Source organism: Phascolarctos cinereus, unplaced genomic scaffold (assembly GCF_003287225.1).
Source record: "Phascolarctos cinereus isolate Bilbo 61053 unplaced genomic scaffold, phaCin_HiC Scaffold_4;HRSCAF=312, whole genome shotgun sequence".
Classification (NCBI taxonomy): domain Eukaryota; kingdom Metazoa; phylum Chordata; class Mammalia; order Diprotodontia; family Phascolarctidae; genus Phascolarctos; species Phascolarctos cinereus.
Genome location: NW_027555847.1, coordinates 598,502,447 through 598,516,366, shown reverse-complemented (window position 1 = coordinate 598,516,366; position 13,920 = coordinate 598,502,447). Strand labels below are relative to the sequence as shown.

At 39.1% G+C, this 13,920-nt stretch overlaps 1 protein-coding gene across 2 annotated transcripts in view; it reads left to right on the top strand.

Moving 5' to 3' along the window:
• Positions 1–2,634: 2,634 nt before the first annotated feature.
• Positions 2,635–13,920, top strand: part of DPYS (dihydropyrimidinase) — a 109,117-nt gene continuing 97,831 nt past the window's right edge. The window contains exon 1 of one of the 2 annotated variants that reach the window (XM_078153701.1): positions 2,635–3,226. In XM_078153701.1, coding sequence (XP_078009827.1) covers positions 2,963–3,226 — 264 coding nt within the window. In that variant the 5' untranslated portion in view covers positions 2,635–2,962. The remainder of the gene's footprint in view (positions 3,227–13,920) is intronic. The other variant, XM_020970027.2, reaches the window with a different exon arrangement.

Below are 13,920 nucleotides of genomic sequence, written 5' to 3'. Positions count from 1 at the left end.
GCGAGGACACTTGTGCTGGGGCCACATCCCTAGTGGGGGGACCAGAGACAGTGTGGGGAGATCTCAGTACTCATGCCAATGGTTACGCAGTGAGCTGTAGCCCTGACAATGAAGGGTAACAGCAACAATGTGACGAGTTTGATTCATAGCAGGGCTTCATGACCAGAACATGGATACAGAAGGTGCTTGTCCAAGCTCAGAGAACACCTGGTGCTGGTCAAAGCAGGACAATAATTATAGGAAACAATTCTGGGATTTTGCTGTGGCTGAGATCATCCAGACAGTGAGGGCAAATAATTGTAGCTACGTCAAGCTCAGGGCACAGCTTGCTTGATGGGCGTTAGCTCTGGAAAACAAGCTGTTTCCTAATATCTTGACAGAGGAGAAGATGACCATTACAGGAGGGTGAGCTGACTTAGCAGAACTCAGGGATCTTGAGGGAGTCGTTTACACAATGTAGGTGGCAGTAACATGGTGGCTGAGCTGCATCACACTAGATATTTCATGCTTTGATGTTTTAAGTAACAACCTCCTCAGAGAGTATAATTAAATTGTAGGTTAATGTTTCTTGTTTTAAATCTTTGTCAATGTACTCGTAACTTTTTTGTATTTTAAGCATTTCTTTTAGGTTTAGAAGAAATAAATAGCTATCCCTTCAAGTAGTTTTCTGTTTTTTTTTGAGAGACATGAGACAAACCTAAGACTTAAGTAATTTTTCCTGAAGTTCTAAGGTGCGAGTGTGAAGAGACCAGCTTTCCAGAGGCCAGCTTCCTCTCAGGACCGAATCCCAAATGAGCACAGAGATAAGGAATCATTTTACAGAGAAAGGATGTCTACAATACCCTTCTGAGCCACCAGTTCAAGATCTCGTGTCACTCTTATATATGCATCTTCCCCCAACCCCAGCACATCTTCCTCCTCCCACCAAGCTCCCCAAAAGCAGGAGCTGTTCCTTTGTATTCTCAGGGCCTACCACAGTGGCTGCTGGCACATAGTAGGTGCTTAGTGAATGCTTGTTGATTGATTGATGTATTATCAGAAAAGCAAAGTTGATCACATAGACTGTGAGAGGTGTGTGAAGGACAGGTCTAGCCCTGTTCTCTACATTGTTATCAACATGGGAGGTAAAGAACCAAAGGAAAACCTCCAGCTCATTGGATGGACCATCTAGAGGACTTAAGGACCTTTGAAGAGACCTGAAAGAGACTGGCACAGGATGTGATCTATGGAGGTATTATAATCTGCATTGGTGAAAGGGAGGATGCACTCTTATGAAAGGTAGCATTTGCAAGGTGGCAAATGAAAATACTTAATTGTTATTTTCTAACTCTGAGTGGAATTTTCAAGGTAGTATAATCTGAGACCTGAAGAAATTCAGTGCCATATGATATGTGTGTATATGTATGTACATATGTGTGCATGTATGCATATGTACATACACATACACACGTATGTGTATTTCAACAGAATAGCTTGAAAACAACAGTTATGAAAAACCAGGAGAGAGCTGGTTACTCAGCATTGCTAGCTTCAAGAATATTTTTATGACTTACTATGAACTTTAGTACTTAAAAAGAATTTCAGATCTTGTCAGTTACTTAGGTTATTTATATTGAGTCAATCAAACAAGCAATAAGCATTCAATAAATATTTAACATGTGCCAAGCATTATGCAATGTGGATACAAAGACAAAAATGAAAACAGTCCCTGCTTTCAAGGAGCTTATCTTCCTACTATCTTTATCCCTCATTTCATAGGTAATTCAGATCAAGTTATTCCGTGGTTTGTTTTTATGGGCTTTGGGGGCAAAGGGTTTTTGTATTTGTATTTGTAGATAGGATTGGTTCCAAAACAGTGCTCCTCTCCCCCTTGTAAGGAAAATTAATTATTTTTCTTACAAGAAATTCAAACCTGTTATCTTAGCAATGAGTCAATAAGAACCCAAGGGCGAGGTTTGTGGCATCACAGTCAAAGTCTAAGAGGGACAGGGCAGAGCTAGTAGAAGAAGGTGTGGGACTTGGAGTGAATCCATATTAAAAATCCAAAATGAATAAACCCTGCAATCTAGAGCTGGAATGTCTCTCAGAAAGCCATCTCATCTATTCCTCCTCGTTTTAGAGATGAGGAAAATGAAGTCCAAGGTTACATTGAGCCCAGATCTTCTGGCCCCTGAGCCAATGTTGTTTCCAGTCTAAGTTAGACTTTCTTCAATCATGCTTGCTTTCCTCCCACCTCCATCCCCTTTCATTCGGGCAGCTCAGACACATCTATGTAAGGCTCTTCTTTCACTTAACTATGGCTGATTAGAAAGGTTGAATAGCAAAAAGGGAGAGAGCCTTTGATGTAATGGAAAGGATTGGCTTTAGACCAGACAGAAGACCTATTTCTCTTCAACTTGCTGTGTGTCCTTGGGCATCATTTAACCTGAGTCTTACTTAGTTTCCTCATCTGCAAAATGAAAGATTTGAACTGAGTTATCTTTATAACACCCCTTCTAGCTCTAAATGCTATGATCTTGAGATGAGTGTGCACCAAGGCCTCCGGTAGATTGGCCCCATCCACTTTTCTCTTGGTCTAAATCAGTCACCAGGGGGCGGGGCCAGCCAGCTAAGGTTGGGCCAGGAGCAGCTATTGAGCAAGGAAGGGTGAGGCATGTTAGCAGAGAGTTTAGGGGTTTGGGACTAGCTTAACACTTTTGTAGACTTTACTGTTGTTTATTAATAGACGGACGAACTCAAACAGTGGTCGGTTGCTGCTGCCATCCCTGGTGGAACTTGGACTTTTTGCGTAGTTAAGTAATTGACCTTAGGACTAAGAAACTCCAGTTGCTTCTGGACCCTCACAGGAGAAAAGCCTTAGCACCTCGCTCCCATCTACTGCTGGGTCCCAGGGGTCTGGGACCGACCAGCTGCGGGCAGGAGGGCTGTCCAGTGCGTGTGCCTCTGCCATTCTTCTGTGGCCATGGATGCCTCGCCGCGGCTCCTGATCCGCGGGGGCCGGGTGGTAAATCAGGACCACTCCCAGTTGGCCGATGTGCTGGTGGAGGACGGCGTGGTGCGGGCTGTGGGGCCCGACCTCCTAGCGGCTGGAACGTCAGCCGAGGGGCTGAGGATCATCGATGCCACCGGCAAGCTGGTGATGCCCGGGGGCATTGACACTCACACGCACATGCAGTTGCCTTTCATGGGATCCCAGTCCATCGATGACTTCTACCAGGGCACCAAGGTACTGACCCTTCTTCCTCCTCCCTCCTTCCTACCAAAGCAAGCAGGAGCCCGGGACTTTCCCGCTGGTAAAGGGTGTAGGAGGGTATCCTCCCAGCCGGGCATCAGTGGCAGATTTCTGCCCTGGACTTCTTTGCCCCTCTCCGGGGTCTCCAGGGGACCGCTGGGGACTGTCTCCTTGGCTGATCAAACAGTGTGAAGTTAGTAAGGGCTCTGGAGTTCAGGAAGCACTTTCTTGCTCCGCTTTTTGGGGCCTGGGGAACGGATTGGGTAACAGGAGTCTGCTTTGTGTTTGTGTAAGGGGGAGGGATTTGAAAGCTGGGCTAATTCACATCACTTTCCCCTTGGCCGCATTTGTCTGTCCGGTTGCCAGTCTATCTGTCCCTCCCTGCATGTAGAGAAGCACCTGTCTTCATGCCACGGGGCTTCTTTTCTATTATCTAGTCAGAGCCAAAGGACTCCTCCTTTTGGGCCACAGATATTTGAAACTGGTCTTTTCGTTATAAAAATAACAATAGCTAACGTTTATACAACACTTTGAGATGCACCCTACGTAATTATCTCATTTGATCCTCACTACGACCCTGTGCTACTTTCTAATTGTTGGGGGAGGAGAGGTTTGCTGAAGACTCCGGCCAGATGCATACATACTCCCCACACAGACCTCTCTCTCCACCCCTGACCCTCTTCTCATCCCAGAATCACCTTTCAAGAAGTCGCAAGGAAAGTAAACAATGTGTGCATGGGGCAAGGTACCTAGCAACTCTGACAACTGTCCTGCATGTCCTGGCTCCTGCTTCCCAGACAAGATAGCTAATGGGAAGCCAGAAGCAGCATAGAATTACCTTCCCAACCCACTTGCCTGCCACATTACAGATGCAGCCTTATCCTATTTGGCCACAGAACTGATATTGCTTCTAGTAGTTTCTTAAGTATGAAGAGGAAGAATAATAATATTGAGCTTACTTCAGTTTGCTGCCTACATAGATCTGAATCTTATTCACAAATCAAGAGATTGTCAAGTGATACTGTGAACAATCAAAGAAACAAATCTTAAAAGCCTCCAAAGGATATGAAGGCTTGAGGAGGCTGTTTTAAGGAGTCTCTGCAAAGTTAAATCTCTTTGATATCAGATCATTTCTGTAAATCAGAACTTGTCCATCTAGCCTCCGAGATTATTCCAATTTTGGTTGTAATAGGGAAAATACTCCTCTAATTTGGAAGTGCATCAGCTAGCATGTTGTCTTGGGGTAGCTAGCAAGCAACCTAGTTTACTAGTCTCCGTTAGAACTATACTCAAATATTTGCAGTAAAAACTCTATGATACATTTGGATGTATGACTCCATAGTCTATTCTCCCTATTAATTTTATTTATTATAAACTTAGCATATGCCAAATAAAATTAGTATTTCCATAGACAGAGGAGCAGAGAAAGATGTTATGTGAAACTGCAAATCTCCATTATATACAGATTGCCACCTATATCTATCTATATCTATATCTACCTATAAAATGTACATACATACACACACACACATACATATATATATTATATATATATATATATATCTCCAACCTGTAGCTTTCAAAGCTGTCTTACTTTGTCTGTGCTTCTTTCTGGACTTCCTTCTATTCTCTCTCTCTTTTTTCTTAGAGCTTCCTCAAAGGAAATGAAAATTCAAGCAACTTTGAATTTCTATATAACTTCTCTCAGATCTCCAAATATGAAAAAAGAGGAAGTAACAAATATGGGGGGGGCTGTGAGGAAACAGGCACATTAATTACTGTTGATGGAGTTGTAGACTAATTCCCAATTCTGGAAAGCAATTTGAAATTGTGCTCAAAAAAAAATCACCAAGCTGATCATATTCAGTTTAACCAGTGATACCACTATGAGGCACATCCCCAAAGGGATCAGAAGACGTATAGGTACAAAAATATTCATAGCAGTTTATTTCATAGCAGAAAAAAAGACCCTGAAAACTTAACAGTTTGCCTGCTTACTGGAGAATGGCTAAATAAATGATAAGATATGAATGTAATTGAATATTGGTCCATAATAAGTGATGAAATAGATGAAATAGACAGTTTCCTTGGAAACTGAGAAGACTTACTTGAACGGATGCAGAGTAAAGTGAACAGAATAAGTAGAGCAATTCAGACCATGACAACATTGATTATAAAGAAGACAACATTTGAAAAACTTGAAAACTGATCAATGCTATGATAAACCAGGAGTTCAGAGGGCAAAGATGAAGCATGCTACCTACCTCTTTTGTCAGAGAGGTGATAGAATTCAAATGAAGACTGATGTTAACATTCTTGTACATGGACAACATGGAAATTTGTCGTACTAGACTATGCTTATTTGTTAGGAAGCTTTTGTTCTTTTTCATTGCTGTTAGATGTGGTTTGGGGGCACAGGGGAAGAGTGATAATAAATATATATATATACAAACAAATAAAAGTTGCCTCAATGATCCTGTTTCCTTTCTTTTTCTTTTTTTGCTGTACTGTTTCTATCTCCCCCTTGTCATCTGCTACCACTGGAAAAGGAAAAGGAGAAGGAAAACAAAGCCATTTTAACAGATATACATAGTAAAGCAAAATAAAATCCTACATTGGCATGTCTGAGATATATGTCTAATTATTCATGAATCCATCACCTCTTAGTGGAGAGAATACATCATGATCAATCCTATAGAATCCTGGTTGATTATCATGTTTACCATGGTCCTTATCAAGTTGGTTTTCTTTATAATATTGTTATTGTATAAATTGTTCTAGTTCTGCTCACTTCACTCTGTATCAGTTCATACTGATCTCAGTTTTTCCCCAAACCAACCACTTCATAATTTCTTATTTTGTTATTCAATCTTATTTTGAAGACCATGCATGCCAAATTGCAATCAGAGCTATTTAACTTATAGATGAGAAAACTAAAAACTTGGTGGGAGCAGGGATTGGCAATGGGCAAGATTGCTATGCCGAAGAAAAATATTAATATTCATACTGTCTTTCATGTTTTTAGGCTCAGACTCCAAAAACTATTTTATGCAATGTAACCTTTCTAGCTTGGAGATAGAGATGTCCATAACAGCATAGTTCCCTATGCCCTCCAGCCTGACCTCTCTACCCAAGATAATTTGAGAATAACATTTATAGAAATCTTGAAGATGGAAAAAATATGTTAAAATATAGTCTTTGGTTAACCTTCCAGAATTGTTGAGTAACCAAGTTGTTACCTTATTCAACTGTTGATTACTCCCTTTATTCTTGGAGTTAAACAAAGGCACCTCCCACCTTCTATCCCAGTGTTTAGCACTGTGCTGGGCGCACAAATGCTGGTTGACTTTATGTACAATACAGCTTAATCCTTTCTCAATGAAGAAGAGTGGGTCATAGCACCAAATACTTTGGGTGGATTGAGTGGCAATGACAAGATCAAGGTCATAATTAAGTTTGGTTATCATCTTTAATCATTTCCCTTTTTGTGCTTTATTGATTATCATCTGCCTTTCCTAGGGGCTTTTCCAAGAATTTTATAAAGGACTTTTTAGCTCAGAGAAATACTGTTTCTTAATATATAGAGATTGCTGGACTGTAGTCAGGAAATCTGAGTTCAAATCTAGCCTCAGACACTTTCCTAGCTGTGTGACCTTGGACAAATCAATTAACTTCTGTTTACTTCAATTTCCTCATCTGTAAAATGAGAATAATAATAGCACCCACCTCACAGGGTTGTTGTGAGGATAAAATAAGATTATATTTAGGTTTTGTTGTTGTTTTTTAATTTTTAATTTTTTTTTTCCCTAGGCAATGGGATTAAGTGACTTGCTCAGGGTCACACAGCTAGTAAGTGTCAAGTGTCTGAGGTCAGATTTGAACTCAGGTCCTCCTGACTCTGGGGCTGGTGCTCTGTCCACTGCAGCCACCTAGCTGCCCCACGAGATTATGTTTGTAAAGCACTTTACAACCCTCAACATGCTATGTGAATGCTAGCAATTAGGATTAATGTTAAAATTTCTAGAGAAACTAAATAGGAGGCTTTTAATATGCTTCCACAATTATCTTCAAGAATTTGATGGCTTATGATATAGAAGAGGAATTTGATTTGGACAGAGCTAGTAGTTAAGGGTGGATGAGATAGATTTAGAATTGATGTAAGGAAAAATTTCCTAACAATTATTGCTGTCCAAATGTGTGCTTTGGAGGGATCTTGTATTCTCCCTTGCTAGCGATCTTCAAAAGAAGCTTTGATGAGCACTTATTGATGTCATATAGGAAATTCTTGGTGAATTGCAGGTTGGACTTAATGACCTCTGAAATTCCTTCTGACATTTGTTGTTGAAGTGAACTCTTAGCTACGTGTTGTTCAGTCATGTCCGACCCTTCGTGACCCCACGGACAATACTGTCCATGGACTTTTCTTGGCAAAGATACTGGAGTGATTTGTCATTTCCTTTTCCAGTGGATAAAGGAAAATAGAGGATAAGTGACTTGCCCAAGGTCACATAGCTAGTAAGTGTCTAAGGCCCAACTTGAACTCAGGTCTTCTTGACTTTTGGGCCAGTGTTCTATTCACAGAACCACCTAGCTGCCTCTTATATACATGAGGCCTTGCCTGATTCCCACTCCTCAGCTACTACTACTTCCATGCCCAAAATTTACCTAGTGTTTATTTTGTATAAATTTTGTACTTAGTTATTTGCATACAGGTTGTGTCTCTCCCCTCCCCCCCAGAACATAAGCTCCTTAAGAGTAGAAGCTATTTTATTTTTTCTTTATATCCCCTGAAGTCTAATATGGTGCCTGGCAAACAGTGAATCAATGCTTGTCGATCGCTTGATTCCGTGATCATATGATTTCTTATAGAACCTAACCACATTTCCATTGCCATCATCCCTGGTGCTATCCTTTGATTGAGTAGAAAGGCATATATTGACTTGGTTTGGAGCAGTAGTGTCAAACTGAAATAGAAATCTCAAATGTATATAAGAATCCCTGCAGCCATACATTGACTTAGAAAATCACATATACATAACGTTCTCTGTATTCTATTGTGGGTAACTAGGTGGTGCAGTGGGTAGAACACTGGGCTGAGAATCAGGAAGACTCCTCTTCTTGAGTTCAGAAATGTTATCAAAGGCAACAAGAAACACCTATGGTAGAACATTTAATTACCTCATCTTACAGTGCTCATACAGTGAACATAAGCAGAGATCACCATGAAGATAATTAACACCTAAGCCCCAGATTATGTTGTGATAAAGACATTCTACAAAGAACTTTATAAAATCCTCCAAACCAGAGGTGTCAGACACATGACTGAAACACTACCAAGTGCACCCAAAACCAGACTGAAATATAATCAGGAAATATTTCACAAAATATGTAAAAATACAATAGAATATTGTTGTTGTTCAGTCATGTCTAACTCTTTGTGATTTCATTTGGGGTTTTCTTGGCACAGATATGGGAGTGATTTGCCATTTCCTTCTCTAGCTCACTTTACCAATGAGGAAATTAAGGCAAACAGGGTTAAGTGACTTGCCCAGGGACCCATAGCTAGTAAGTGTCTGAGGTCAGATTTGAACTGAGGAAGATGAGTCTTCCTGATTCCACACCTAGTACTCTCCACAGTGCCACCTTAACTACTAGTTCTGTCCAAATCAAATTCCTCTTCTGTACCATAAGCCATCAAATTCTTGAAGATAATTGTGGAAGCATATTAAAAGCCTCCTATTTAGTTTCTCTAGAAATTTTAATATTAATATCCCAAAGAATTTGTCCAGGCTTTTAAGACTTGAGATCATTCTATGCAAGGATTATTTGAAGGTACTAAGAATGTTTACCCTAGAGAAGATAAGATTGAGGGAAAGTGTAATTGCTGTTTTCAAGTATTTGGGAAGCTTTCATGCAGAAGAGAGATACAACTTGTTCTGTTTGGCACCAGAAGACAGAACTAAACACCATGAATGAAGTTATAAAAAAGAAGATTTAAGCTCCATAGATGAAAAAAAAACTCATTAATGATTGAGTGATCTAAAAATCAAATAATCTCAGAGGACAGTAGGTTTCCCATTGTTTAAAGCCTTCAGGGGAGGGCTGGATGACCCCTTGTCAGATATGTGGTTGAGAACATTCCTCTTCAGGTATGCTGTTAACATTGGAGCATGTCCCTGCATGTGCACTGCCCCAAATTCTACACCAATTAATCATCACAGACACTGTCCATTTTTCTCCATCATATCTAAGAGGCATGCTCTTAATTTTAAAACTCTTAAGGCCATATTTACTACCAGGAAAACTCCTTGAAGTCAGTATTCTCTTTATCTTAGCATATTTTAGATGAAAGGACCCTTGGTAAACTGAATCATACCAAGTAAATGGGCATTTTTTTAAATAGAATATATAGGGAAATATTTAATGAAAGACAAGAAAGCTTGTGGATTTTGAGAGAAATTTCTAGCTTGTTATAAACATACTAATCCATCAAAATAGCATTCATAAATTATAAAACTAAAATAATCTTTAACACCAACCCTAAAGATTGAAGTTATGCAAATATTCCTGAAAAAATTATGGAATCTAATTACATTTCTTGGCCTTATTCAGACCTACTTTGACATGAGACTACATGGACTTTAAAATCCCTAGTGGAGGGAGAGGAGAGAGAGAGAGAGAGAGAGAGAGAGAGAGAGAGAGAGAGAGAGAGAGAGAGAGAGAGAGAGAGAGAGAGAGAGAGAGAGAATCAGAGCCAGAGGCAGAAAAAAAAAGAGAAAGACAAAAGGAGAGAGAAAGAAGAGGAGGGAGAGACAGAGAGAAAGGGGGGAGAAAGGAAGAGTCAGAGAGAGACAGGGGACCACTAGGAAGGGTCCAAAGGCAATGTGAAGAATAATACCTCTTCTTTACTCTGTCTTGTCAGAAAGGACTTTCTATAGAGAAGGGAAAGAGGAATGCTTCCTCTTTCAGGAAAGGAAAGAGAGAGAGACAGAGACTCATCCCAAGATTATTGAGTCCTACTGAATACTACCAGGCTAGTCAAGTTCCTTCTTGATAGAATCCATGTTCCTCATTAACCCCTGATGAGGGGATTGAAGGTAGCATCATACCAGCAATTCAAGTTCTAGGGCAGATTTAAGAGCTAATGAAGATGTTCTTTCTTTTCAAGGCACAATTCAGTTTTTAATTAATATGATCCTCTTGCCATTATAACAGTGAAAAGTCACACATTCAGTCCAGTTGCATGACTTGCTGGTGTCTTCTTTTTCTTTTGACTAAAGATAAGTGAGGGAAGGGTGAGTTATGATGTCCCCTCCTTTCCAGACAACTAGGAGGTCACTTGGTGTCTAGTGTAATTGCCTAGGTTGGCCAGATAGGCAGACTTCTAAAAACATGTTGAACAAGCTAGGCTCTGAGAGCCCTTCACATTCCCATTCATGGATTCTTTGATTATTCCAAGAAGAACATTTTTGGTCAAGGGGCCTCTTGCTGGTCAGGAGTCATCCTCTAGGGTCAGAACCTGTGAGGAATTCTTGATTTTCTCTTCTTCTATGCTGACTACACAGATTCTCTAAAAGCTCCAAGTAATTTTATTATGATTCTCACAGTAGTGTGTGTGTGTGTGTGTGTGTGTGTGTGTGTGTGTAGGGGGACTGGATTTCCAGGAATAGAGGTGATGGGAATTGGAGGCATCCACCTGCAAATGCTGTTTTAATTTGTGCTTTATATGCCTGGGATTATCTGTAATCAATAAAACTCAAAAAAGTATTTAAAGGCAACCAAAGTGCTGTTGGGGGTAGTGAGTGAAAGAGTGGTGGATATTGTATACTGAGGCTTCAACTACCTGTCTCAAAAATAGGACCAAGAAAGAGACCATTTCAGAAATGCCTCACCCTTGGGCTGCAAGGAACTGTACCACTGAATGGGATTTTGATAAAAATGGTCTACTTAAATCCTAGTTCTCTGAGGGAAAGCAGAAGCACACTTATGTGCACTTGTAGACTCACCCCTGCTAAGGACACAAATATGGTTCCCTAAATTAATGAAAGTCATGAAATATAGAGGGATATGTCATAGTTTCATGAGATGGCTAGACTAGAAGCTGTTTACTTTCTTTATCCACCAAGCTACTCATTTATAAGCCCTTATAAATAGAAGAGATATTGTTTGTGGTACTTTATTCATTGATCACTGGAAGGTAAGGGTACCCAATTTAAAAGCTAAAATATAGGTCAGTGAAAGGTTACAGATTATTGAATCTAATATATGTCAGAAGCTGCTTTATGGGTTAAAATTGATTCACCTAATTACCAGTAAAAGCTTTTTCTCCTGAAATAACTAATAAAAATAACTTACTACTTTAAAGAAATCATATTTCATTTCCTTGACCTATACTGAATTACAGTAGCCTTCCAATAATTCAATATCCATGAATGAGGACAATACAATTATTTTCAATTGAATATCAAGAATTAGATAAACTTGAAGGATTTATGACTTTGCTTTTTGCTGTCTGTGATAAGAAAGTGAATTGCAAAAGCTTAGTTTTCATATATATATATGTATATATATTTTATATGAAAACAATGCCATTATTATTAATCTACTTCTATGTGTGTGGACTTGTATTAAAAACTTGGCAGTACCAGCAGTTGGCAAAGGAATTATCCAAAAATTTGAGACAGTATGCTGTGCACATATTTTTAAAGAACAAAATACCTAAAAATAGTTAAGAAAGAGGACTTTATGCCTCATTGTGGAGACTCTCTGATAATGTCACAAAGAACAAGATAGTGCACCACATGTGATTAAGTATACGCTGATGATATTATTTTAAATACTGCTCAGTCTCTATCAAAGAGATGTATTCCAGCAAAGTTGGTTACAAATTGAAGTCTGTCTTCTGTGACCTACCAGAGAATTGGTCTAGGAGTCAGGAGAACTAGATTCTGGTTCTGACTCTTCTACTAACTCTGCAACTTTAGTCATATCAGTTAGCTCCTTAAGGCTTCACCCTCCTCACCTTAAAATAGAATTCAATAATAAATTTAATAAATTTATTAATAAATAACAAATAAAACAAAGCATAATAAAATACATAAAATGATTTCTTAAAATAGAAATAAATGAACTCTAAAGCTCTCTCATTGTAATAGTTAATGATTCCATGAGACTGTTTTGTAGACTGAAAACCATATGAGAGCAAGGGCCATATCTCATTGAAGTTTCCTGATTGAGATCCATAATCACTTAAAAACAAAATCAGCCAGTTGGATAGTCATAATAAAAACCAAGTGAATATAGAATATCTATTGTCTAAGCTATGATATGCAGTTGGATAGACCACCCAAGGAACTGGTCCATCAACATATCTACTTTGCATAGATATTATGCATGACAGTGATCTGCCTCCAGTAATGAATAGGAATAGGAGAGAGGGCTCCATTTTCTTTAGAAAATTGCTTTTCTCTTAATGGCCCCAAGTTTCTTCATGAAACAAAGAACAATCATTTTAGCGATGACATTCTTTGGGTGGTTCTTTATGCAGGTCATGGAAGAACACAGTCTCTGAAGAATTAAAGCTATGGACCACTTCGAATTCAAAGGTACATGTTAGTTATGAGTGCACAACATTTTACCGATGAATTAGTTCAGGAAAAGTGTTGTAAGGGGTTTCATTGGAAAGATATGTGATTAGAAAATGAAGTAGACAAGTCATGTGGTTCTAGGGCAGGATGGCTGATGGACAGCCCATGTTCTCTATTTTGATTCAAATGCTGTCAAGAGAGTTCGAACAAGGCCTTATATATTTTGGGTGAATGTCATCTGAAGGACATGACCAAGAATCATACAGGATGGGGAAGCGTGGATAGGTTGTATTATGCCCCAGAATCATAGCATTTGGAGTTGGAAAAGACCTCAGTGATTTTCTATTCCAACCCATATCTGAAAGGATTCCTCCTATAACACACTTGACAAATGGTCTTCCTGCCTCTGTTGGACAACCTCCAAGGAGGGGAACTGTGGGTTTCTTCAGGTGGCTCATTCTGTGTTTGGAAAGCTCTGACAGGAAATTTTCTGACATAAAGGATAAATTAGCCTCTTTGGGACTTCTACCCATTGTTTCTGGTTTTGCTCTCTAGGGCCAAACAGAACAGGTTTAATTCTATCCTTCAGATACCTGAAGACAACTATCATGTCTCTCCCTAAACAATCTTATATTTATTTTTATTTATTCTCTGTATAGTTAAATGTGCCCATTTTTTCTCCACAGAGAGAATGTAATCTCTATGACAGCAGGGATTATTTCATTTTAACCTTTATTTCCCTAATTCCTATGCAGATATATCCATCCATACATATCATATACATACACATACATACATACACACACACACACATATGCAATTTTCCTGGTATATAGTAGGTGCTTTAAAAATGTGTCAGTTTCTTGATTGCCTACTTTATGGGTTAAAGGAAAACATTTTGTAAACCCTAAAAAGTTACGTAAATGTTATTGACTATAAAATGAATTAGTATCCTACCTTATCAAATCTATAAATTAGAAACCTCTGATTGTGAATATTAAGCAAGGCATAAAACATGGAGACATATGATTTCCAGAAAGGATAGCTGAAGAGTAATTCCCTATAGGTAGTGAGGTCTTTCACATTCTCTTGATTGTAAAT